Here is a 22795-nt window from a genome sequence, read left to right on the forward strand (position 1 = left end):
TCAGAAGCCAGCCAGCGGCTCTGAAGACAAGGTAGCGAACGTGTGGGCGTATATGACGCAAAATATGGGTACCAATCCTGGGTGGATGGAGTCACACAGGCGTGAGATGTCAGAACTGGGGAAAGGATTTGTCTGAAGACTTGGTATGAATATTAAAGAGGGTCTACGCGATCATAGAATGTTGAAACGAAGGAATATAAGAGATGAAGATGAGATGGAAGAAATTACATCTGTGACGGAGGCCGACGTGCTGCGCATTCTCCCCTCATTCCCTTTATGCATGCTGCATGTCTACCTTGCGAGCTGGGGACTGGCACAATTGGGTACAAAAATCAACTCTTACTTGTATCAGTAGTTACGTATGGCCCAGAAAATAAGCACAGGGCAAGAAAAAGATAGATACCGCGAAAACGGAGCGATTGCCAGGGATAGGCAGCCTTTGCTCTTGGGGACCAGGTCAAGGGTGGGCGAGGTGGGCACCGGATGGAGTGTTTGTGCGCTCCACCGGGCGGGTTCCATGGCGAAGTAAAAGGAATAGGCGCCATGGATGGTGGGTAGCCACTGCAAGGGCGGCAGATTCCCATCCCCCGAACTGCCAATCGTGCCACCCGAAGCCGCCCCAAGCCGTTTGTCATAGGTGGTTGACCCCTGGAAGAAGCCGCCCAGGACAAATGTTGGTGCTTGATCTTCGCTGGGAATTTTCTGACGGTGGCGCAGGTGGAGTGTTGAGCTCCCATCCTTGTTGCATCATTCTTCACCGTCGCCCCATCTCTCATAACAGCACACATGTCGATCAGTTCAATAGCTTGTTGGACGATCGAGATGAAGACTGAGCATTCTCGGAGAGTTGCAGAGCTGAATGACCGAAAGCTTCTGTTTGTGCATTATACACAGTTGTTCTCTATTATACAGATGGATATTTTACTTCTTCCGAAAAGAGAATCTGACTTCTCCATGCATGACCTGGTTGGTTCTCGCTCCACGCGAGCCAGGTCCCCCAGTATACTTGTAGTTGAAATCGATTACACATGTATGAGTACGAGGTTCTTTAAATAAAATCAGCCATAGCCAGACCAGCCGTCTTTCAGCTCGCTTACGAGTGCAACCGTGTCTAGGTAGGCCTGGAAATGCATTTTGTTCCTGATACCTATTGCCTTGGACGCATTAGGGCGACTATCTGAATTAAGCGTCGAGCATGTTGTGGCGCCCCTGGAGGAGGAGACGCCCAGCTCTGATCCAAATTTTATTTCGGCCTCTTATCAGTGTGTGGCGGCGCCGCCGTTGTGGCCCTGGCGATTGTCTTTCAAGCCTTGTTTCATCTTTGACATGTGCTGCTTCTCGAGAGGCTTTAATTTGCGGTGTCGTTGTCGATGCGAGGATGCCCAGAGAACCGGCATCCCTGAAACATGTCGGTAGCCAACATTCCCAGACACCAGATCAACCCCTGAGTTCGGGTCAATGCAGGAGACGAAAATAATAGCTCGAGTTTGAGGGAGGACAGAGCGAAAGAGTGACGCATTATTGATCGTCAACAATCTCGTGTTCGTACCTCGTAAGATCTCCAGGGATCAGATCAAGAGGCCCCCAAAATTCAAAATGCAGCCGAGGCTCAGTTAAAAACTTATTGAAAGCTCTTTGTTCCTGGAGATCACAAACGGATTGTTCGTCCTTTATTATATTGTCATGGATTGTTCAGATGCCACGATACACAAGTCTCGATGGAAATCAGGTAGCCTTTTGATGCCGAATGGTGGCTTACCATGACCTTACTGACCAGAACGGGGAGTCGGTTGTCACTGGTTTGAATAATGCGTCTCGTTCGTTGCCAGATCTACGAGTTCCTTTGGCATAACTCAAGCAGGCAAAGAACGAGTGAAAGCAGTTTGACAGCTGCAGGTACAAAACTGTGTGAAGGTACGAGGTTTCGGTGACTCGGTACGTGGACGGAAGAGTGTATGGACGGCCGGTTGAAAGTCTTGGCTTGTTTATCCTGTTCCGTCTTGCCTAATCGGACGCGCCAATTGTAAATTGATACACACCACTTGACCATCCGCGCACTTTAGGCTTGATTCTCTCCTTTGTTCTCTCCTTCATCTTGTGCACCGACAGATCTCTCAGAGGGTCGGCATTGGATAGTCTCGCATCCCTATTGTACTTTCACTGCGTCGTGCTCACAGAATCTCCACAGAATGCACGGGGAGGTAAGTTTCGAACATCGGCCTTTGTTGTTTTGTGTACCCCTCCATCGATCCCTGTCCAAAAACATCCGCACCACTCTATCTATCTCTCTGCATGCGTCCTTCGCATCAGCTACAGCTCTCTACTCCGAATCAGCATGTACTGATCTTTCCATAGGTTTGCCACCTGCATATTGGGCAGGCCGGCACTCAGCTTGGCAATGCCGCCTGGGAGTTGTAAGAACGAACCTTGCGCCCACCGCTACTTTGCATCACGATTGCTAATCCGCTTCCCCCAGGTATCTCCTCGAACACGGCCTGAAGGCTGATGGTCGACCCGATCCTGATGCCAACGTCGGTGATCCTGGAGCCTTTGAGACCTTTTTCACCGAGACCAGCAACAACAAACACGTCCCTCGGTCGATTTTCGTCGATCTCGATCCATCCCCTATTGATGAAATCCGAACTGGTCAATACAGACAACTTTTCCACCCAGAGCTATTGATTAGTGGTAAAGAGGATGCTGCAAACAATTACGCTCGGGGTCACTACACCATCGGCAAGGAGCTCGTAGATGATGTTTTGGACAAGGTTCGTCGCGTTGCAGGTGAGTCTTGACGCGACTTCATCCGAGAAAGACGCCGAAACCCCTGACCCTTCGCTAGACAACTGTTCCTCACTCCAAGGCTTCCTGATCTTCCATTCCTTCGGAGGAGGTACTGGATCCGGCTTCGGTGCCCTGCTTCTCGAGCGGCTTTCGGTCGACTATGGGAAAAAGTGCAAATTGGAATTTGCTGTCTACCCGGCCCCACAAGTGTCGTCGTCGGTCGTCGAACCCTACAACGCCGTTCTCTCCACTCACAGCACCATTGAGCACGCTGACTGCACATTCCTGGTGGATAACGAAGCTGTGTACGACATCTGCCGTCGCAGCCTGGATATTCCTCGACCCGATTACGAGCATCTGAATCGCCTCATCGCCCAAGTCGTGTCCTCTGTCACTTCAAGTCTCCGCTTCGATGGTGCTCTCAACGTCGACTTGAACGAGTTCCAGACCAACTTGGTACCGTATCCTCGTATCCACTACCCGCTTATCAGCTATGCTCCTGTCGTGTCCACCAAGCGATCCTCGCACGAGAGCTTCAAGGTCCACGACCTGACGCTGCAGTGCTTTGAGCCAAACAACCAGATGGTCGTCTGTGACCCTCACAACGGAAAATACATGGCTGTTGCCTTGCTCTACCGTGGTGACGTTGTTCCGCGCGATACGAATGCTGCTATTGCCTCCCTCAAGGCCAAATCAAGCTTCCACTTGGTCGATTGGTGCCCCACTGGATTCAAAGTCGGCATCAACTATCAACCTCGTAAGTTTCTCGATGATTCTTGCTTGCTCTATTTTAATTAACACTCTATCGTAGCCATGCCCGTTCCCGGTGGCGAGCTCGCCAAGGTCGACCGCTCCGTTAGCATGCTGTCCAACACCACCGCCATCGCCGAGGCCTGGAGTCGACTCGATCATAAATTTGATCTGATGTACTCGAAGCGAGCGTTCGTGCACTGGTATGTCGGCGAAGGTATGGAGGAAGGCGAGTTCTCCGAAGCTCGGGAAGACCTCGCGGCATTGGAAAAGGACTATGAGGAAGTTGCTAGCGACAGTCTCGAGGCAGAAGACGAGACTGGCGCCGAGTACTGAGTCATCCAACCAAGACCTAAGTGAATGAAATCCCGGAACCTCCTCATTTGCAATCACACAGACACGGTCAATTAGCAGATCACGGAGCTCCAAGTCATGCAGAGCATGAACGAAACCATGCGGTCTTTGGACTAGAGAAGCAGACCCTTGACAGAATGTGCCCGGAGTGAGTTAGCCTACGATATGAAAGCATGAGACGAGTCACGGCAGCGAGGGAGTCGATAACACAGATTGAAATACTGATTGTTACCATGAGAGATACCAAATTCTTGAGGATTGGTGACACTATTCAGAGGACTGCAAGCCCAAAGTGGCATCTTAAGTAGTAAATGAGAATCATCTCGCAATATTCGAGGCAGAGACGTAGAGGTCCGCCAGAGCATTGGCTCAAACGTGACAACAGACAGCCTTGGAGGCTTCGAGCACGTGACCGGGCTGAGTGCTTCTCCAAGTCAGTCTACACTTCATCCCCGCCTCGTCCTGTGGTAGGTAGCGAGGCCGTTGTTCACGCATATATTGAGACCTGGTGACCAGAATATTACAAAGTCTCATGGCCCGACAATGACTTCGTCTATTCCATTCGCCATATAAGAGTCGCTTCGGGTCCACAATGTCAAATGTGACTTCTTCCTCCCCGCCGCAACAGCGGCCGTCTCTTTACCGTTCTCAATCCCATGCCAACTCCTCGAACAAGAACGATCCCTCGTCATCCAACCAACCTCAATCAGCAGAGCCGAGTGCTCGACCTTCACGACCCTCCCATGGCAGATCAAAATCCTATCTCTCACCTGCAGATCCTAAACCACGGAACGCCATCACGCTCCCTACTGCAACCAGTGCGTTCGAGAAGACGGCATCGCGCCTACACCTACCAGGAACCTCACATCGACACCACCATCAGAAGGATAAAGACCACAACTCCAGTGGACACCAACACTCCCAATCACATTCTCACATATCACACCATAACAATGATTCAACACACAGTCTCACCTTCAGACGTCACCGCCCCACGCAGTCCGAAGCACATCCCATCCGTCGATTCGCTTCAAAGGAGGCTCTCTCGACCCTCCCTCATCTGGTTGCAGGACTCAACGCGGAGCGAGACAAGCGAATACACACAGGAAATGTGCCCAACCCGATAAACCCAACAAATCGCAGTGCTGGCAGCAACGGTGTCAACAGCACGGGTGCGCATTTCTTCGGTCCTTCTGCCGCAATATCAAGCGATTTCCAGGCCGGCGGTCGCTATGATTACAATGCGTCCGGATTTCCTGAACTACGCCGGCGTGCGACATCCGATCCCGCCTCTCGTGACAAAATCTCTCAACCAGCTCCAGCACATCCCCTCCGGCCCAAGACGTCGTTTGAAGAAGCCCTCGATCGCGGTGACGCCGCACGCGTCGCACGGCGCATCCATGTCAAAGTTGAGGATCTCCAGCGCCGCGACACCGAACTCCGAGCTGGTGAAGAAGAACTTCGATCCCGCGTTGCAGAGATAACCGCCACAGGCGTCGAAATAACTCGTCGATTAGACTATGGATACTACAACTTGCTCGAGAAGGTTGGAAGCCTCGTCAGCATGATCGGTAGTTTTCAGTCTCTAGCACGACAGACTGAGACATTGATAAGGAATTTCGAGCGCGAGAGCAAAAGGGTCGATGAAGATACACGCCGACGGGTCAAAACTCTGCAGGGGGGCTTCGAGGCCAGGCAGGTGAAGGCCAAACAATTGTCAGAGCGTGGAGACAAGGTGAGCGCCAGGGCGAGAGAGCTATCTGCCCGATTGGAGAAAGCTCGAGCGAAAGTGGAGGAATGGGAGAACCGGGAAGAGAAATTCCGCAAGGCATGGGACCGTGTGTGGGGAATCGTGTGGTGGACGAGCATTGCGGTGCTTGTTATCGTCCTCGCTGTGGTACTGGGCAAGGAATGGTATTTCCACGGGGATCCCGTGAAGGCCGGGCTGGGACAGCATGGTGAAGGGAATTGGAACCGGAGCCTGAGACTCGGTGGGACAGCGGGGGGCCAGGAGAATGAGAGACTCCTTCGTCTCAGTGAAGGCGGTGACGGCAGCGCTCCTAGCGACCCCAGCAGCAACGAGAATGACACCGCCAGCGGAGAGAAGAGGCTGAACGTACCAGACGACGTGAGGGAGATTCTCTTGGGTATCGCTGAGAGGAACTACAGGAGGAAAAAGGCATTCCCGGAGGTTCCTAGCTTGGTGTTTGGGACGCCTCGGCTGACGACAAACTCAGAGGAAGACCAGTGTCGAGAAGACCCGAGACTGGCCAGGTTGGACGAGCTCTGACAAGCGGAGCAGTTCACCAGCTCTTCTCTCTCTCTCTCTTTCTCTCCTCTGCGTATGGAAACGGAAAAGGAAACGAAATACAGCGTTCGAAGCGATGGATTTGAGTTATGTACGTTGCTCGCAGGCGTCGTTGATGTCTATCTTTGGCATATTTGCATATTTGCATATTTTAATTTGTGAAAGAGAGATACCCCCCGATCTAGCCTATCCCTCATGAGAAACATTCCGTTGCCTTCCCTTTTGGGAGAGAGATTTATCAAATACTATCTGAATAATCTTCTCTTTCCTATCCTATGCCATCCTATCTTATCCTTTACTAGACCGAGAGACACATTAGAGAAGCCCAGAGGGAGAGAGAAACAGAAGCCGAAATACATGTGTGTGTGTGTGTGTGTGTGTGTGTGTGCGTGTGTGTCGTTGGGACACGATGATTTCTATTGATCTATCTGTTCATTCAGTCCAGTCCAGTCCAGCAGTACAATGTAAGAGATGAGAGACGTCTCCCTCTATCACTCCTGACCACACCAATAAAGAATTTCCTGCATCTCTAGACAGGGAGATTGTGCTTTATTTCCCTTCCAAAATAGAGAAACACCCACAAGCAGCCTTAAGTGGGTTTGAGATCAAAAAGCCAGGGGGAAAATCATCCAAACCATTTCCACCGCATAATACATTTCCTTCAACAAGGCGAGGACGATTCTTCCCCTGCGCCAGATTCCATCATAGATCAGATGACTTGACCGCATGACATGTTGTAGAGAGCTGAGTGTGTCTGATGGCAAATTGACAAGAGTCCTCATAGCGAGAGACTAGAATAACAGTGATGAGCGTTGACGATCGACGAGTGATATCGTCAGAGCTTTGCCCGTGATGGAGTTTTTCTTTGAGAATACAAGACGCAGCAAGGAGGTTATGAGTGACTTGAAACCTGAGAGATGTGTCCGGTAGCAAATCGCGAACTTGAGCCATGCTTGACTGTTGCGATCTTCACCCGGAAAACAAATCTGCTCCAGTGCCATCCCCAGAAGTAGGACGTGAACATGCGGAGCAGAAGAATGCAGGAGAAGAACCTGATCAACCACATCGTTTTTGTGTAGAGAGAGAGCAGTTGAGGTGCATAGTCATGGTATCATGCCAGGAGGTCATCTGCTGGCCCCATTGACACCATTAGAAATCTTATAGGCAACAACTGCTTTTTCTAATGCCTGTAGGACATCCTTCTTGAGATCCTCTGCATCTTCGACACCGCAGCTAAGTCTGACAAGATCGTCAAATACACCAATAGCCTCTCGTTGTTCCTTGGGAATTCCCGCGTGCGTCATAGCACTAGGAACTTCGCATAGACTTTCGACGCCTCCCAAGCTTTCAGCAAGGGTAAAGATGCGCGTTTGTTGGCAGAATCTCTCTGCGGCAGCGTGTCCACCTTTGAGACGGAAACTGAGCATCCCACCACCCATGCCTTCGCGGTGCTGCTTGATGGCAATCGCCCTCTGCTTGTGAGAATCCAGACCAGGATAGTTCACTGCAATGACATGTGGCGAGGCCTCCAGTGCTCGAGCAACAGCTAGCGCATTTGTGCTTGCCTCTCTTGCTCGAAGATGCAGTGTCTTCAGCCCTCGGTGAGCAAGCCAGCAATCGAATGGTGAAGGCACAGCTCCAATGGCGTTTTGGAGAAAGGTCAAACGTTCCTTCAATTCGTCCGAGTTGAATGCAGCAACGCCCATGACGACATCTGAGTGTCCGTTGATGTATTTTGTCACAGAGTGTACAACAATATCGGCTCCATGGTCCAGTGGATTCTGCACGTAGGGCGATAAGAATGTATTGTCCACCACAACCAGAATGCCGTGTCTGTGTGCGACTGACGCGACATTCCTGATATCAACGAGACTCAGTGTAGGATTTGAAGGACTCTCAATCCAGATGAGTTTGGTTTGCTCCCTGATCAACTCTTCAACGTCCAGTTCAATAGAAGGTGAAAATGTGACCTCCACGCCATGTGCTAGAGCCACTTTTGTGAAATAACGATGAGTGCCTCCGTAGACATCGGAAACGGATATGACATGTGAGCCCGCAGCGAGCGACTGGAGTATTGTCGCCGTGGTAGCTGAGCCGGAGGCAAATGCCAGAGCGAATCTGGCGTGTTCAAGTGCGGCCACAGCCTCTTCAAAGTTATCACGGTTTGGGTTGGCGCTGCGACTGTATTCATACAACCCGACAGGCTTGCCCACAGCCGTCTGTGCAAAGGTTGTAGACAGGGATAGAGGCTCGATGACGGCGCCTGTAGAGGGATCTAGTGGCGAACCGGCATGCACCGCCAGTGTGCCAAAATTGTAGACGGGGGAAGGGGCTCGAGCAGGAGTGACGATGCCGCCATCTTCGTTGGTCAGGATACGCTCGTTAGGTCGGAGAGGTCGGGGTGACAGAGGGACTTGAACTGGGACAGTCATGACGACTATGGGGTTTTGTTTCTCTCTGCTTTGTTACCAGAGAACCAGAAAAAACGGGTGATGGCGGTGTGTTCTGGGGGAAGTCGGATGCTGGTTGCGGGGTTCAACGAGGATGAGCTGGAGGTGAAGCACAGGGAAGACAACACAGATAGAACGGGGCACTAGTTGGAGAAGAGAGAGGTTATGTACTTGTTCAGCACTGGTTCATCTTGTTTGTAAGAAGAGACATTTTTTGGTCATCGATTCCTCTCTGATGGAATTCTCTGGTTTGACCCGCGGGTCATCATATCAAAATAATCAATCAAACAAAAAGTTCAAAGATGACGTGCTTTAAGACCCAGGCATGCTCCAGGCACCACAGGCAGTTCTGTAAGCCCAAGAACGGCGACTGCCACTTGCGCCGTCAGACCCTGAGCGGGTGATAGGCTCCTCCGCGTTTAAAATTAGTGGCTCCTCTTGCCCCTTTGCCAGCTTCACCAGCATGCGCGCCATCCAAAGGGCGTTGATGACAAACTCATTCCAGGGGCAGTTGCAGTAGTCGCCGCTTAACCACGGATAGCCCCGCCAAGTGCTTGGACAATTGTAACCACCAACAGCGAGTGCTTCCCTCGAACCAACCAATACGCCGAATCCATAAGGACTACACCGACGTTCCAGTGGTCAAGTGTGGTTAGCCAAATGCATGGGCAACTGCACGCTGTCAGGTAATATCGACGAAATGTACAGCGCTCCTCCATTTGATCAGTCGCAGTTTTGCGTCACCACCAGTCCACGCCGCCCAACCCAGGCTCGCCCATTGATGCCTGGACTAGGTTAGAAATGCTCTCTCAGGTTATGGTCTGGATGTAATACCTCGATAGAGTAGGGCACTCTATACTCTACCACCGGAGCAGGTTCAGGTTCGCCAGGTTTCCTTATCTTGGGAGGTGTTGGTGCTTGGTCATTCCACTTTTCAGCCTCGACACGAACGTTGACGATGGTGCCTTCATCGAGATAGATTGGGTCGCCTTCAGTCTCCCAGACCCAGGTCTGTTCAGTCTCGTTGCTATTGACGGTTCAATATGGAGCTCGCACTTGTTTCATCCGTGAATCAACTCACTAAACACACCCCTCGAAAAGCATGGTCGGTGGGACAAAAATGTCGTCGAAGAATCGTGTTGTAACTTGGCGCCGTAGACTTAGCATCCAATGCTGAAACTGGTGCTTGGAACTTACTCCGAATGCCTTCTGGTGTACATTTCTGGATAACACCGGTAATGATCTCGCCTTTGAATGGTCGAAACACAATCATTCGAAATTGAACTTTGATTTCCCATTAGCCCCGCGAAACGAACACAGCAGGGGTTCTCGAGCACCGTTGACATTGGCATTTCCCGTGCCATTACCGATCAAGCCATCAGAAGCCTTCAAAAGGTCATACATGCAAATGCACAGTCCAACCTTCTGCACAACCTGGCACAAGGGTTAGAAACTGGAGATCAAGTGCCCTGGGTGAAGCAGACTTTGTTTGAATATTTTTCATTGATACGGTCTTCGAGGTCTTGTCGGGTAATTTGGTTGTTCACAAATCCATGTGGCGGTATCTGCACCAGGTCGTCGAAAGTGGTCTATCGAATTAGTATTTCTCTGTGTTCCCGACCGAGTAGAATAGTGAGGTGACCGTACGAGAATGAACATGTTCCTACGGTATGCGCAGAAGGTTCCGTGATTGGGAGTCGGACAAGACGAAATGTAGCATGTTCTGGGACTCTGAGAATCAGGGTACACTGGAATGCTGGAACAATGGAATAGCGAGTGCTATGGGTGTGGCTTGGGAAAATCTTCCTGTCATGTTGGAGAGACTTTGATAGAGGATCCGCTCACGCGCCGCTTTTAGCCACAACGTGGTCTTGGCAGCTCCTTTTCGCCACCATCAGGAGCGAATTTCATCCTCAACCTGCATTCCACCTTGAACGTTCTTGTGCCACCATTTGCTACCTATCATCGTCGCTGTCCTAAGCCTTATATCCCACTATCCGCAGAAAATCCCTGCGCTTTGCGATGTCCGCTTCACCTTCGATACCTTTGGGACTGAAGCCATCCACCACGCCTAGGATTCCTCGGCCTTGCTCTGTCTGGGCCACAATCACTTCCACAGGATTCGCCGTTGCGCAGTAGATGCGACAAACCTCGGGGACAACGCGGATAGCGCCGAGGACATTAAGAGGGTACATGTCGCGTAGGAAAATGATGAAGCTGTGGCCGGCGCCAATGGCCATTGCATTTCGCTGGGCCAGAGTGACCAGCTCTGGATCCGTTCCCGAGTAGCGAACCAAGCAGACATCCGAGGCCTCACAAAAGGCAAGGCCGAACTTGGCCCCCGGGACAGTGTTGAATATAGCTTCATGAAGGTCTTCGACCGTTTTGATGAAATGAGAGTGGCCGAGAATCAGGTTCAGGCCCTGAGGGTTATCGATGAGGACGGTCTTGAGTTCCATGTGTGGTTGCTGAGCTTGACTCTTGAGAAATTGTTCGTTGTGTTGGAAGTTGTAGGGTTTTGCATGTAGTTTTACTCCCTTGCCTCATATACTTGACTGGTTTTGAGGCCTGGGGATCAGGTGATGTTTAAGTCTCACCTGTTTTGACCGCGTCCCATCCATGCAGCCTCTTTATACTTGTGTGATGATCGTGTTAAATGTCGCATGACAGACCGGCCGTATACAAGCAGGCTTTTCAATTCCAAAGAGACCGATGTGGTTGGGTTTACTGCATATATATACTCGATACCTGTGTCTACATCCGTATCTTGATCCCTTGCTCGCTTCGTAGAACTCTGCAAGCCCAAAGAACCCTTCTACATTTAAACCCCACGATAGTAGAACATGTCAAGACCTTGGCTGTTGAGACGGCGAATGATGCAAATACGTATATAAGGATGGAGGAAATTGTATTCAATAGCAGTAGTAGTTGAGTGGACAGGACAGTGGGCCTGCCGGGGACGTGCAGGGCGGCAAGGGTTTCGGGTTCTAGCCTTATTTCTCAGCCTTGCCACTAGCTCAGCCTCGCATGGCGGGCACCGCCAAATAAATATTTGTATCAGTCAACACCACCCGACTCCGCAGCCATCGAACCATATACAAGTTTTGCTGCTTGAAATTCTGGGTGCAGGTACTTGTGTTGGATCCCGCGTACCCAAATGATTTACCAAGTACTTTAGCGTTGATACCTGCTTATATCATTGTGCTCTCTGGATGTCTAGCCAGCCCTTTTCCTTCCCACCTCCGCCTCCACCTCCTCCCAAACGAACGGAGACGACTTTTCAGCAGAATCAAGCCTTTCAAAGCAGCAGAGGGTCATTTAGAGGTGGCCATCCCTCCAGAGGATATGCAAGAGGTGGGCGTGGAGGGTATGGCAGCACCCGTCCGGGATCAACTACGTCGTCCGCAGTATACAATCAGAATTGGTCGCAGAAGCCCTTGAATAATGGTCCACAAAGAGGAAGTTTTCTCAACGCCCCGCAGAAGCGCAATCACGGCACCGCATTTGCTCCGGCACAGCAACATCGCCCACGTCCTACGGCCGCGCCCGCAGTGCCTAGCTTTAATGCTTCGATCGAACACCTGTTGACTCGCAGGCCATCCGTTGACCAAACTAGCCAGATACCACCCGAGCCCAAGAAGGTAGAACCCAGAAAACAAAATGCCCTCGGACTGACCCCGGCGAGATTTGACCAAGACTCCGACCCAGAAGACGATGAAGATGAGGAACAGCGTCTGGCGCACACGACGGCCTCGGGCGCGGCTGGTTACATATTCGAATACCGAGGGCATCCTCTAGCTCTGCGGACTCGAGAAGAGATATTGGCTTGGATTGGAGAAAGAAGACGGCGTTACCCGACACAAGCGCGGATTGCGGCGGCGAAGAAGGAAGCCGAGGAGAAGAAACGAAAATGGGAGGAGGAGCAGAAGGCGAAGCGAGAGGCCAGAAAAGAGGTCCTGGCCAAAAGAGAACAGGAAAGAGCCGAAAGACTCAAAGCCATTGGGAAGGTGAAACAGCCACGCGAACAGGACCAAAGCGTTCAGACTGGTGAGGAATCCGCAAATCCAAATGCCGCCGCTCGAGCGAAATTGAAGGCCGATAAACTTCGCAAGAGAGCTCTCAAAGCACAACAGGAGTTGGAGAAAGCGGAGGAAGCATTGAGACTTGCAGAGATGAAAGAAACCACATCGCCAGACTCGAGCGCTGCCACGATACCCAGTCGACTTCCTACCACAGAAGCAGGCGACGCCACGTCCAGTTCAGACCTCACAGACTCAGACGCCACCTCATCCTCTGGCTCGTCTACAAGTTCCGACTCTGATTCCGATACCGACTCGGATGCTAGCTCTGATTTAGACTCGATTCCAGAGGTCACAAGCACCAAAGAGGCCTCTCGTGCACATGTCTCTCTCCCGTTGCAACCACAGTCAAGACTACATGCGCCCCAAGTCTGTAAGCATTTCGCTAAGTACAAAACGTGCAAATGGGGATCAAGCTGCCGCTATTCTCATGATATAACTCGGAAGCATGGAAGAAGTGACATGGGAGCTACCACAGGCCAGCGTAAACCTACAACAACCACGGGTATCAGCAATATAAGGAGGAAGGGATTGTATCAGGTCATGGTGGAAAAGGAGCGAGAAGAGAGTAGGAAACGCCTGCTCAGTGCCATCATTGGCCTAGGAGAGAAGGGACTGCTTGAGAGTCCAGCGCAGAAGGCAGAAGGCATCGAATAGGTGTGCAAACCGTTATTTCAGACTTTGTTTCACTGCTGTACAGAATTCTACCAAGCAAGCGTTCACGCCCTCAACAACGACATGGCAATTGCATGCTGACTTTATACATGATTCGCATCTTCCCGCCCAGATTCTCTCCGAAACACACTCTCTATAAACTCGCGCGCTTCTCTCCCTTCCCGGATCCCCAGCCAGCCCTCTCCGCCCGCAAGAGGGAAACAGTGCATCTGGCCCTCCCACACCAGCCACTGCCCCGTCAGCCCGAGTCTTTGGCACTTGTGCATGAACGCGATTGCGTCCGGCGCCAACACGTCGTGCGTGCCCAAGACCCCGTGCACGTGTACCTGTCGTTCCTTGAGGGCGTGGAAGGCCGCGTCGGGGTTGAGGAGGGGCGAAACGCTGGGGTCGGTGAGCGGGGTGGGTTCGTGGGAGGGAGAGTTCTGTTTCTTCTTGTTCGCAGTGCCGTTGCTGTCATCGTTCGCGGTCCAGACCTGCGCGACTTCTCGTGTCGTCTTCTCTGTCAGGAGACAGTCCAGTTGATCCGCCTTGCGGATTTCTGGGTTGGTGTTGGTCAAGTCCGTGGGACCTGAGATGCTGATCAGGGCCGTGAGTGAGAACTTGCCCTCTCTTGACCTCATTCCGGGTCCCTCGTTGGTGCACTTGGTCAAGTCGTTGTCGTCGTCATCGCCAGTAGCAAGAGGTGTTTCTGTTCTAGAATGGACTTGCTGGCTCTGCTGCTGCTGCTGCTGCTGCTGATGTTGTGATGGTCCAACCCCATAATTCTGCACGGCCCAGAATCCCAGACTCAGGACGACGTTCCCGCCGCTGCTATCACCCGCCAGACTGAGCGTGTTTCCCTTCGCGGCAACCTCGTCCATGACCGTTGTGAGCCACTTTCTGAGGATCCTCAAGCTCTCGCTCGCCGGGTTTTTTGGGGCCAGTGGATAACTGACGAGGACCAGCTCGATTTCGGTGTCGGTGTCGGTGTTTTTGTGTGGTTCATCGTGGTGTTTGCCACCATCGTTGACGTCGACAGGTGAAGTACTACTGGACCGGTGTCTCGCGAGGTCTTGCGCGAGCTGTGCCACGAAGCGCCAGTGTTCGGAAGAAGGGGGCGATTGGAACCCGCCGCCGCAGAAATAATAGACGTGGTGGACGCGTCTTCCTCGCTCTCCTCCACCACCTCCTCCTCGTTCATCTCGTCCCCCTCCTCTTCGTCCTCTCGCCTTCCCCCCCTCGCCCGCGCGAGCGTTCACCCGATACCGATACATCCACACGTCGGCACACCGCGTCTCGGTGATCTGCACACCCCGCTTCCTCGGCGGCGACAGGCGCGGCGACCCCGCTGGCTGGGCTGACCCGCCGAGCTGGACGAGACGGGGACGCAGCGGTTTCATGACGGCGCGCAGAGCGCGGTACAGGAACGAGAGGTCGGTGCGCGTGGTGATTTGCACACCGCCGCCGCCGCCGAAGCCGCCGAAATGCTGCTGCGGTTGCGGTTCCGGTCCTGGTTGTTGGTCATGGCGATCGCCATTGGAGTTTCTAGAGTGTGTTTCCGCTCTCGTTGGCGCCGTCGCAGTCGCAACGGCGACCGCGGCCATAGCTATGGCTATGGCTATGTTCGGAGGAGTGGCTGGCTAGCTGGCTAGCACGTACCTATCTATGTATGATTGGTCGAGGTCGAACGCGTGTCTTCCTATGTCGGGATGGCGGTGACAACAGTGATGATGACTTTGTGCTCGATATCTCAGATGTCTTCCCTTTCCGCCTTCTTACCAAAGAATGCCGATCAAGACGAGACGAGACAGAATGACTGAATGCCACCGGTTAAATTTGACCAAGCCGCTGTACGAGGTACAGATTGATTGATTGATGGGGCTCTTCTGTGTCGCTACAAAGCCCCCTAGACATGTACCCACATACATACACGCACAAACAGACGTACATGCGTACCAAGCACGAGGTACATGTGTATATTGAATTCCCAGAATCCCAGATGTGCGTCCATCTACCAACCGCCCTCACAACCCCCGTGCGTCTAATTCTACCCCTAGATTGCTAGGACCCTGGGAGTAACCAGGGTGGGAAAAAAAAAAGGGAGTAAAAAGAGTCGTCGACGTCATGACCTACTCAGTAGTACCTCCCTGGGCTGTGCATCAAAGATGATACCGTTTTCCTGCTCTTGGGGAGGATCCACTGGCTGCGAAGCTTTATTTGGATATCACCCAGGTGTGGCTGATAAAACTTATGAACTGAACTAAATGGTGCCGAGAATGGGTTGTGAGATCAGCTGGCTTTTCTGATCCGATCTCTCTTTCTCTCTCCCTCTGACTCGATCGCCAACGAGGACACCATCAGATAGATAACGATGAATAACTGCCAACTGCAAAAGTCACAACTCCAAAAAACCATGACTGGGTGTGCCGTCGAAATCTTGTCTCCAAGAAACGATTGATATCCAGAAGGATCCAAGGTGCCAGCGTGCACTCAGTGACAATTAATCCCCCTAGCAGACTTGCGCGAATCACAGTCCATCCCTGTTACCTCTTTTCCTAGTCTTTCGAGTTCCCTGACCACATAATCCCAGCGGACATTGGGATCGTGGTCTATTAATCTGTTCAATCCAGACACCGGCCTCACCTCCCTACATGACTCTTTCTCGCTCTTGCTCTCATTGTCTCGAATTGAAATCTTGATAATACTGATAAACGGAGTTTTCAGCCGTTGCTTGGAATGCTTGCCAAGATCGCCGAGCTTGGTGGTTGTGGTGTAGGGTGGGTGTTGGCCACGGCGGAGGTGCTTGCGGTAACCCGAGAAACATAGGTAGCATTGGCGTGTCTCCCACATGGTATGTTATTTCAGTAAATGTGTGTTGGTCTGGAGAAAAGGGCCTAAATAATGGCTCTAATACAGGCAATCTGGGAGACGCTGTTGCCTGAGTCGCAAGACTGTTGTCGGGATTCGGGACAAAATCAGGGGTGCTTAGAGGTCCATAAATCGACCCGGACTCACCAGATATGGGTTCTGGGGGTCCAACCTCGTTATTTCTGGCTTCTGTCATATTCGTTTTGTTGTCTCCATTCCGCGTCCAGGTCCGAGCAAGAGGATAATGCAACGGAGGTTCCGTCGTCTCCGTTAATGTTCGTGTTCCTGTATCTCTATAAGATTCTGTTGTGGACTTCCCTGAAATTACTCGTGAAGCATTTGGAGATGCATTCCCGGGACGGCGAAGTACCTTAGGCCTCTTGGACCGTCGGGAGCAAGAGAAGTTCTGTGTATCGAGTGAAGTAGATGATGAAGGTGCGTCTGGTTCAATATAGTCAAAGTTAGCAGGAGGTGTCCATCGTGGTTGACGGTGTATCACGCCGGAAAAGCGTCGCACCCTCTCTTCCATGTCATACAAGGCCTGGAGACATTGACATGCAGACAAGCTGGATGTATCTACTCCACACTTGTAACAGAAACTTGCACCGCACGAGCACCGAATCTGGTCGCATCCCTCTGTCCTCTCGACCAGATTCTTGCAGCTAGGACATTGTTTCCATTGCTTGCTTCTGGCAAGTTTGCAATCCCTCTCATCCATCAGCGCCTCAGGGCTCTTGCAGGTAGTTCCTTCAATCCCGACATGGTCCGAACGTCCTTGTTTGCATTCGACACAGGTCTCGGCTCGGCACTTGCTGCACAAGACAAACTTTTCCTTGTTGTCCTCAATCTGGCTTGGGGGAATGTGGAGACTGCAGAATTTGTTGGAGCAATAGATTGGGTTGCGGGTTGAGTACTCTTCGCTGACCTCAAGGTAGCGGGAAAGGACTTCCTCGTCAAGATGCTGTCGGATTGAACTTACATCCATGGGCCGCCCAGAAAAGCAGCATGTCGGTGGCCATTGGATCCTATTTGCGGTGCCGACCCTGACAAGTTCATTGAGACAAAGTCGACAATAGGTATGGCCACAATCCAGATAAATGGGATGTTTCATGGTGTCGAAGCATGCTCGGCAATTCATGAGAGCGTCGCCTTCGGGGATGGGAATGCCAGCGCGCGGCAGTCTGCTCCTTTTCCGAGTCATTGTAGACCGCTCATGCATCCGACGTATCCTAAACGACCCCGAATGAGTATCCGACACCATGTCCAGAGACTCTTCTGGCAAAGCTTCATCTCTGACGGCGGTCCTAGAATGTAGCACACCAGTGGTGGAGGAGCCCAAGTCCTGCCGTGGTTGGCTGGTGACTTTGTAACTTGGGTCTGTTGTCTCTTTGATAATTTCGACGTTGACCATGGTCTGTTCGAGAACTTCAACGTTGACCAGGGTCAAGGTGTCAATTTCCCCGCTCAGGAATCTGAGAAAAGGCTTGATTTGGTCCTCCGTTGTTTGAGCATTCCCCTTCGTTCCCGTTCCCGTTTTCGTTCCCGTCCTGCGTAAGGTTACAGCAGGCATGGCGGCAACACGGTGGCTTGAGGCTTCCTTCGTAGCAAATTCATGCGAGGTATGGCTAGTCTGGCCATCTGTTCCTTGTATTGTTCCACTGTGCGCCATCGGCTGCAATGCGTAGCGTATTCGAGGAAGAGAAGTAAACTCGAGCGTTTCCCGCGGTCTGAGGGGCTTGAAGGGAAGGGTGGACTCTGGAAGTAGTAGACACGAAGAAGATAGGTCACAAGATACTCAAGAAGAACCAGAGAGCTTTCTTTTGAGCTTGGTCAAGGCGTAATGAGCGCACGGGTATTCAGCCTTATCAAGCTAGAGCTAACAACGTAAGTTACAACAAGACGTGGATGGAAGACTTCTCACTTGTAAGCAGAGAAGCAAAGTGGTCACGATTGAGCACAAGTGCAGGTGATTATTGGGAAGAAGAGGTGAATATAAGAGGAGATGGGCATGTCACTGCAGCGGTGCCAGTGGTGCGGTGGTCGAGGTTCAAGTGGCGGGAGAAGCGACCTGCCTGACAGGCCTAGCACCCTGCACAGTGGCTTCACTGGATGCGCTGCTGTTGTGCTTCTCTTGGCGGCTTTCGATTCATCAGGTGGAAGGCAACCAGTTTTCTCACTTCCTCATCATGCGCCCTGAACCAGAGTCTCCTTTCGTTTCGGCACAGTCGATGTTCCACATTGTCTCCAGGCAGACCGTTGAGCCTTACACCGTTAGCCGCTCCCTCAATCTGTGCAAGATGCAGGCTGGTCGATGATGAAAAGCAAACACGAGCAAGAGGTGGTCACATTTGAATTGGACAGTCGACGGGAACAGAACCTGCGGTCTTCGCCTGGCAGGCGACATGAAAGAACAAAAGATGGGTAGTTGCATTCTTTTCTCCATACCGGCGAGGATTTGCCTCAAACTTGGCCTAAATAGGATTTTTCTGGGGATCTTTGTCTCGATCCATTAGCATTCGGAACGTTGCGGACCGTGGGATTCAACAGCAGACAATGTAGGGGCGCTTGAAAGACTACAAACATGACTCTTGCTTCATTATGGCAGTTTTTGTGGCGGTGGAATTAGCATTCTCTCGACTTCTGGATCATGTGTGTTCAATTTGTCTGGTGATCATTCCCTCGTCACTGCTGCCGCGTCTGTTACCGGACCTGCTTTGTTGTTTCACACGAATACAATGTTCCGCCTGTTGGTTGCTGTTTGTTCGTCACCATTGTTACTATGTTTCTATCCTGTTCTTTGCCTGTTTCTTCCCAAATCTGTACGTGCTTCTTCAACACCGAGCTGCTGGCGCGTCATCAGTGCATCTACCATTGCGTCGATATATTGCTTAACCACCATCTGCTTCCATCTTAAACACAGCCATGTCTCCCCTGACCCCGTGCCCTGGCGACGAATACCATATCGGCTCCTCTCCCACCAAGGCTCGGGCTTTTTCTGATAGTGACAGTGCTGAGGCTGTCACTCCCATCTCATCTGCTGGTGCCCAGTCTTCCACTCCTGCCGAAAGCGAGACTAGCGGGTCTCTGTTCAGCGAAGGAACCACAGCACTGCAAAATGAGCTTGACAGAAGACTGGAGGCCCTTGTTCTGGCTGAAGAGACAGTGCCTCCCCGCGGACAGACAGCGGCCGATCTTCCCACCAATGTGCCTGCGCCAACTTCTGGAGATCCATTTGGATTTGTGTGTGCTTTCGGTTTCACCGGATCATTCGACGAACCATCTGTCGTTCCCAGGACCAAACGGGCCTTCCTCGACGCCATCAGAGGTGAGATTGAGGGAATCGGTATGACGCAAAGAGGTCTGCAATCCTACCAGACGGCCATCAATTCGCGAAAGTATCATACCTTCAGCACCAAATTTCTGATTGATCAGAACACCGCCACCGTGATCACCATCGATCAATTGGATCAGATAACCACCCATTTGAAGAAAGTTGAGGAAGAGGTTCAACAGATTGAGAATGAAGACGGGGAGGTCAAGGATGAGCTTATGGAAGCATTTAACCATGCCCGACCATGGGTAATGCGTACACGGGCTCTCCTGCGACATTGCCATGTTTTCTACAAGCTCAACTTTGTCCTAGCCACTGGAACGGAGAGTATGCTGCCTTGAAAGAGGTGGCCATGACCCGGCGCGACAGGTATACCTCGTTGGGAAGGTGTAACAGATGTTTTCCCATGTTCGTTCAAGGCTAGCGATTCCATGTCAAGTGCCTGGAGGGTCCAAGGTAGCCATTAGGGGTGTGACAACGCTGTGACGAGGAACAAGTGGACTTGCGCTGATAGTGAAATGAATGAAGGTCTTTTCGTATTTTGTGACGCTCCTTCTCATGCTCGCCATGTCAATCGAGACTGCCGGTGAAGTCGAGCACCGCCTCTGCATCCCTTATCTGCACTTTCTTCCGCATAGCCAGATCATCTTGAGCCCACGGAGATTGCTTCATTGGCTGCGGTGACCGTTTCTTGGCCACGGACGCCATTCTTTAGCAGGAATGCGCAGCCCAACGATAAGCCAACATCCTGCAGCGGCGCTGGAAACGAGCCAGACAACTCAACCGAGCCAGTAGAGCATCCAATGGGCTGAGAAGCGGTCTGGCTCCCTCCTAGTCAGTGCCCAATTGTGCTTTTCTCTTATCACGGTCCTACAGAGGTCCAGACTGACCGAGCCACTCTCTGTGCCTCCGTTTCTGCCGACTTCCCAACTCGTACCGACTTTTTCTTTAGACGATGGATCCAGGATACGAAGAAGAGCCCCATAAAAGGATGCATTGGGCGTCTGGTTCCAGGGTAACTCAGGGTTCAACGGGTGGCGCTAGCTAGGCATCGAGGGTTGGGATCTTCGATCAACCCCTGCTGACTCTCACGGCCCTGACATCCAGACCCCCCTCTCGGGGAGATGATGCTAACTTGCTTAGGCCCCGAGTCCAGGCATCGAGGGGTAAGCAGGGGAAATATGGAGGGGCAGCCAGAAGTGTAAAAAAAAAGTTATAAACAATGGGGACAATCATGGAAACAAAACTGGATGAGTTCGTTGCCTGCCATGGAATGACGACTGATGACCTGCCTGCTGACGGGCCGTCTTCAGGACTCTGGTAACTTCACATGCCATTCGCTCCCGTCCTCAAATCTCAGCATCTTCGATCTTCTCACCGCCAGAAGCTCTTCCCATGGCGTGCGTGGGTCGAGTTCACGCGCACGCGAACTGGACCCCTCCATCGCTCAAGGCTAACGGCACCGAAATGCGGCGACGTGCGGCGCCATGCTTCATCCAGCGGGCCGTCACCGACCCTCTGGCGTTTTCATTTGGCGTCAGGATCAATCGGTGAGGACCATGCTTGCCCTGATTGGGTCTTTGACAAACGACGTGGCCTTCAATTCTTTCGTTTTCAGACGTGGGGCTTGCCTCAATCAAATTGTGCAATCCACACTGCTCCCAATTGAGTGTTTCTGCAGAAAGGGGTGGTCTTTGAAGGAAATGAGGGGTGGAGGGGTAACATGACGGCAGTGATGACGGGTTATATAAACACCATCCAGGGAAGCACGACCTTCTCTTTTCTCTTCTTCTTCTCCCAGCTCCTCAAGCCCAAGTCCTCACTTCAGACCCTTTTCCAGCCAGATCCTACTTAAGTCTTCCTATCTACAACCAACTTCAAAACACAGTCACCATGGCCGACGAAGCTACCAAGGCTCACCTCCGCTCCAAGTTCGACAAGCTCACCGCCGATGACTTCAAGGAGGTCGCAGGCAACAAGGACGCCCTCATCACCAAGGTCGCTGAGAAATACAGCATCTCCAAGGAGGAGGCCACGAAACAAGTCGAGGATGGCTTCGCCGGCAAATAAGTAGCCAAATGTCTTTGGCGCGACGGTTCACCTCTCCAAGCTCTACCTCTCGAGCCCTCAGTTCTTGACCGGTTCCTACGCCAACGGGACTGCAGTCACATCCTCACACTTGGAAGCAAGCGAGAAGACAAAAGAGAAGAAAGACAAGTTTGGAAATGTTACATACCGTACCCAAAACAAGCTGGGATTGATTCTCCATAGCGAAGGAGTCAGAAAAGCCTACAATGCGCATACCTTGACAAGCTTCACAGAAATGATAGAACGAAGGGAACATGCATATTCTAGAAGTACCCAACTGCACCTGTTGGAGCTTTAGGTTTTCTGTTCTTGTATTGCCTGTTTGTCTGTTGGTGCAATTGGTCTGGTTCACCACCACATGACCGACGCCAAACGCGCTGGACGCTTGATGCTGTGCCCCCCCCCCTTTTTTGTTTCAGCCTCACGCATGGCCATGTGTTGTCGTTTCCCTTTCCAGTACCTGAGGTATCATCGGCTGTCTTTGTCTCTCTGCCACGCCATGCCATGCCTCGTCTGCCTATCTGTCTATCTCTCTGTCTATCTTGTCCTCTTCTTATCCTCTCTTCTATTCTTTTTCTCCTCTCTTGAGTGGCGACCTGCCCTGACGTCTTGTTCATGGAGAGAGGTCCTTTGACTCGACTCGACTCGACTCGGGCGTTCGAGAGACTCACACGACCTACCTCCCTACCTATCCACCTAGGTACCTGGGCCGATGCCTCGACCTCCATTCATCTCTCTATCTGTACATGCCACCGCACCGTGTCGCGTCAACCAGCTCATGCAACGTAGTGCAATGTAATGTCATCTAATGCAGTGCAAAGCAATGCGCTGGCTTGCTACCACGCAATGGCTGCAATGGCTTAACGACTACTCCGTCGACCCTTTTTCTCCCGTCTCACCACCCCTGTTTCCGCAACGGTCTCCGTCCCGGTCACCGTCCAGCGAAACCTCAATGCTAAAATCCTCAAATCCGGAATCCCTACCGAGTGAGCGAGTAGGCGGGTAGGTAGGTACATTACATAGGTAGGTATATCCACCCCACACCTAACTATATCATTGACGTGGTACGTGGTGCCACTTCGCCCATCCTACTGTACCTACCGTATCCATTGCGCTACATATGTAGGTA

At 51.9% G+C, this 22795-nt stretch overlaps 8 protein-coding genes across 8 annotated transcripts; 4 read left to right on the forward strand and 4 right to left on the reverse strand.

The window, feature by feature from the left end:
* Positions 1 to 2189: 2189 nt before the first annotated feature.
* AYO21_00316 (tubulin alpha chain) lies at positions 2190 to 3870 on the forward strand (the record flags this gene model as incomplete). Its single annotated transcript, XM_022650306.1, has 5 exons — positions 2190 to 2201; positions 2356 to 2414; positions 2477 to 2784; positions 2843 to 3541; positions 3596 to 3870. The coding sequence occupies 5 exons, from the start codon at positions 2190 to 2192 to the stop codon at positions 3868 to 3870; spliced, it is 1353 nt and encodes a 450-aa protein (XP_022517632.1).
* Positions 3871 to 4480: 610 nt separating this feature from the next.
* On the forward strand, positions 4481 to 6178 carry AYO21_00317 (hypothetical protein; the record flags this gene model as incomplete). Its single annotated transcript, XM_022650307.1, has 1 exon — positions 4481 to 6178. The coding sequence occupies one exon, from the start codon at positions 4481 to 4483 to the stop codon at positions 6176 to 6178; it is 1698 nt and encodes a 565-aa protein (XP_022517633.1).
* A 1142-nt stretch (positions 6179 to 7320) lies between these two features.
* Positions 7321 to 8628, reverse strand: AYO21_00318 (hypothetical protein; the record flags this gene model as incomplete). Its single annotated transcript, XM_022650308.1, has 1 exon — positions 7321 to 8628. The coding sequence occupies one exon, from the start codon at positions 8626 to 8628 to the stop codon at positions 7321 to 7323; it is 1308 nt and encodes a 435-aa protein (XP_022517634.1).
* Positions 8629 to 9441: 813 nt separating this feature from the next.
* On the reverse strand, positions 9442 to 9919 carry AYO21_00319 (DNA-directed RNA polymerase; the record flags this gene model as incomplete). Its single annotated transcript, XM_022650309.1, has 3 exons — positions 9442 to 9673; positions 9728 to 9791; positions 9844 to 9919. The coding sequence occupies 3 exons, from the start codon at positions 9917 to 9919 to the stop codon at positions 9442 to 9444; spliced, it is 372 nt and encodes a 123-aa protein (XP_022517635.1).
* A 703-nt stretch (positions 9920 to 10622) lies between these two features.
* AYO21_00320 (hypothetical protein) lies at positions 10623 to 11105 on the reverse strand (the record flags this gene model as incomplete). Its single annotated transcript, XM_022650310.1, has 1 exon — positions 10623 to 11105. The coding sequence occupies one exon, from the start codon at positions 11103 to 11105 to the stop codon at positions 10623 to 10625; it is 483 nt and encodes a 160-aa protein (XP_022517636.1).
* A 753-nt stretch (positions 11106 to 11858) lies between these two features.
* On the forward strand, positions 11859 to 13382 carry AYO21_00321 (hypothetical protein; the record flags this gene model as incomplete). Its single annotated transcript, XM_022650311.1, has 1 exon — positions 11859 to 13382. The coding sequence occupies one exon, from the start codon at positions 11859 to 11861 to the stop codon at positions 13380 to 13382; it is 1524 nt and encodes a 507-aa protein (XP_022517637.1).
* Positions 13383 to 13483: 101 nt separating this feature from the next.
* AYO21_00322 (hypothetical protein) lies at positions 13484 to 14983 on the reverse strand (the record flags this gene model as incomplete). Its single annotated transcript, XM_022650312.1, has 1 exon — positions 13484 to 14983. The coding sequence occupies one exon, from the start codon at positions 14981 to 14983 to the stop codon at positions 13484 to 13486; it is 1500 nt and encodes a 499-aa protein (XP_022517638.1).
* A 4186-nt stretch (positions 14984 to 19169) lies between these two features.
* Positions 19170 to 21648, forward strand: AYO21_00323 (hypothetical protein; the record flags this gene model as incomplete). The annotated part of the gene is made up of 2 exons (XM_022650313.1): positions 19170 to 19905; positions 21467 to 21648. The coding sequence occupies 2 exons, from the start codon at positions 19170 to 19172 to the stop codon at positions 21646 to 21648; spliced, it is 918 nt and encodes a 305-aa protein (XP_022517639.1).
* Positions 21649 to 22795: the final 1147 nt, after the last annotated feature.

This window comes from Fonsecaea monophora, assembly GCF_001642475.1.
Source record: "Fonsecaea monophora strain CBS 269.37 chromosome Unknown Scaff1, whole genome shotgun sequence".
NCBI classification, from domain to species: Eukaryota; Fungi; Ascomycota; class Eurotiomycetes; order Chaetothyriales; family Herpotrichiellaceae; genus Fonsecaea; species Fonsecaea monophora.